The 3,023-nt window shown below is 56.0% G+C and overlaps 1 protein-coding gene across 1 annotated transcript; it reads right to left on the reverse strand.

The window, feature by feature from the left end:
- Positions 1–574: 574 nt before the first annotated feature.
- LOC112889401 lies at positions 575–2,158 on the reverse strand. Its single transcript, XM_025956009.1, has 2 exons — positions 1,549–2,158; positions 575–1,441 (listed from the first exon to the last, which is right to left on the reverse strand). The coding sequence occupies exons 1-2, from the start codon at positions 1,917–1,919 to the stop codon at positions 1,192–1,194; spliced, it is 621 nt and encodes a 206-aa protein (XP_025811794.1). The 5' UTR covers positions 1,920–2,158; the 3' UTR covers positions 575–1,191.
- Positions 2,159–3,023: the final 865 nt, after the last annotated feature.

Genomic DNA, 3,023 nt, shown 5'->3' on the forward strand with positions numbered 1-3,023 from the left:
TCGATCGCGTCGCGCTCCTACCACCACCAACCGATGATGAACGAACGCGAGGCCATTAACCAATCGGTTCTGACTAATTAACCAAACAACAATTCGAATTAATTGGGTGGCAACGGGTGGGCCCCGAAGAGGATAAGATCGCCGGCCGGCCCACGGGAGTCAGGGACACGTCCGTCCACGTACGCCCGCGGTGGTCCGTTTATTTCCATCTCTCATTATCCCCCCGGCCCGGCTATTATCTCCAAGCTTATCCTTCTACTCCGCTTTTTGACAACCTCGCCCCTCCCTCCACGTCACCGCCGGCCAGGCAGAGCGCCTTATCTCGGGGGCATCCACACGGGTGTACAAAGTGTCCAGAGCATGCATTAAGTAGTGACCGGCAGGGATTCGATTACGTTAAACACGGCGGTGGAGGCCGGCCGGATTACGCGAAGAAACTGTTCTTATCTGCCATGTCCCGGCAATTCTGTGTTCAGTGCTGAACCTGATCCCCATCCCACCACCTGTGAAGAGCTGCTATGTTGCCCTCAAGGAAACAAAAAAAAAAAGGATAGTAAAAGAGGAACGAATGAACTAGAGTACAATTACACCAACCAGGCATGGCCTGATCCATCTTGCTCTTTCATTCAGCAGATCAAAAGGCTAGGCTGATCATGTTACAAAGTGTGGTTGTTGGTTGCCAACTACGGTGCGGTGCTGTATGTATACTAATGCTACTGCTTGCTAGAAATGGGAGTATTTAGGATTAGAGTACGCAACGCACTACGATCAAATGAACAGATTAGGATGGAAAAGGGAGCTAGTACACTTGTTTACTTCATCTGCTTCAGAAAAGGGTTAGTTTGGTGGAGGAGCGAGCCAGGCCAGCTCTCCCTCTCCAATGGGATCACAGCAGGTAGCACCATGAACACCACAAACTCCTGTCTGGTGCTCACGCTCTCTTGGATTGGATTGGATCTGGAGGTCAGCCAGCTCAATGCAAATGCAATTTAAGCTACGACGAACAAGTGCTTGATTGCTTGCTGGTGTCTAAAAGAAGAAATTTTAATCAACACCTAGCGCTAAGTATGTATGTATGTGTACCATGGTCGATGAGACGGGATCCTAAACTGTTACGAAGGATCGATCCATCCATCCATTGCGTGCATTCTCGCCCACCTTGTCTTCCTCCTCCTCGATTTGTACCGTCCTTCAGCCACTGCCGGCGGCGCAGTCGCCGGCGCCGTTGCTCCCGGCGGCGGTCGGCGGGAGGAAGGGCGGCAGCGCGGTGAGCGAGGTGGAAGCGACCCGCCGGATGGAGCAGCACCGGAGCACGCGCCGCCGCTTGTTGAACGGGTTCTCCGGCTTGGCCAGGTCGCGCGCGCTGCTCACCGCGGACGCCGCGTCCTGCAGGTTCGCGAACGACCGCGACTTGCCGGAGAAGAAGTTGGACAGGCCCCTCCTGCACCGTCATGTCCATCCGCATCAGGCGACTGGTCGAGCGAGCGAGCGAGGAAGAAGCCATAGCTATAGCCATACACGTGCGCACGATCGAGTGGCAAGGCTTACTTGACGGGGAGCGCGTCGTCGAGGGCGTCCATGCACGCGAGCGCGCCGGCGCCGCCCTTCCTCCTCGCCGCCGCCGGTGCGCCCCCGCTGTCCGCCTCCTCCCCCTCCTCCTCCTCGTCCTCCGACGCCGCGCCGATGGACGACCTCTCCTCCTCCGCCGCCTCCTCCACCGTCTCCAGCACGAACAGCCCCGCGAGCGGCTGCCGGCGCGCCGCGACGCCGCCGTCACCCCGCGCCTCCTCCTCCGCCTCCTGGTCCAGGACCACGTCCTTCCTCTTCCTCGCCCCGCCGCCGCACATCTGCCCGTAAGACGCCGCCGCCCCGGCGCCGGGCCCCACGGCCGCAGCCGCCGCCGCCGCCACAACGGACATCGCGTCCGGCCGCCACGAACAACCGTGCTCTCATCAATGGCGCCCGCGGGCCCCCGGCAGGTGGCTCAGACACCCATGCCCACCGATCAAGATCGTGTATTTATATATCTCCGCCCCGGGATAGAGAGGCGCGCGCTGGGCGATCGGAGAGGGAGAAGGAGAGGAGGCGCGAGGTGCGGGGGGTGTTTATAGATAGCTAGCTAGGCTGGGCAGCAAGAGACCGGCAGGAGGAAGAGTGGGGAGGAGGCGGCGAGCGTACGCGTGGAGGGGGAGACGTGGCCGACGCAGCGACGGCGACGGGCGCACCGGACACCGGAACGCTCATGCACACCGCGCACCGGCAACACGTTTTCTCTCTCTCTTGCCGAGAATTTCTGGGTCTCGGAGGACGGTCCCTCTCGCCCATACCGGCCTCCTCCCCGAATGGATAGATGCGAGGCGATGCGACCTCTCCTTCCTCCCTAATCCTAATCAGACCTACAGACTCTTCTTTTCTGAAACCATACGCAACGCATATCTGCATGCATGGCTGAGTTTTCTTTTCGTTTCTTGCGATGGAAGGTTATTGCTGCTAATAGAGATTGCGTGTGTATTTGGAGACAAAGTATAGAAATGGTTCAGCAGTTGCCAGGATCATCGAGCTTGTGTTCATCAGGGCATTTAATTTGGGAGCTAGTTTCCATGATTTTTCCTTTCCATCAGGAAATTTCAGGCAAGTTTATTAGCTACTCTATCGTTATCTTAAAATATTAGTTAGTCTTGATTTGGATTAGTATACATGATGAGCGGGAGATGCGGGATACAAATTATACTTCAATCTGTTCATTTCTCGGTGCTTGAGTAGCCATGAAGAATGCAAGAAGCACATGTCAAATTGGTTTGCTAAATATGCAGAATATCTCTTCTCTACAGGCACAGCTATTAATTATCCTCGCCGAGTAGTAACCACAGTGATACGTGGCATCCACTATTAATGGTTGACTCCGTGGCGGATCCAGGAGATCGAAAGGAGCTTGGATCAAGCTTGAGACAATTCTATTATCATCTCCGGTAGAAAAGGTCGCGACTGCAGCGATGAAATTTGAACAGTTAACGATTCGAATG

The sequence above is a fragment of the Panicum hallii genome, chromosome 4 (genome assembly GCF_002211085.1).
Source record: "Panicum hallii strain FIL2 chromosome 4, PHallii_v3.1, whole genome shotgun sequence".
NCBI lineage: Eukaryota > Viridiplantae > Streptophyta > Magnoliopsida > Poales > Poaceae > Panicum > Panicum hallii.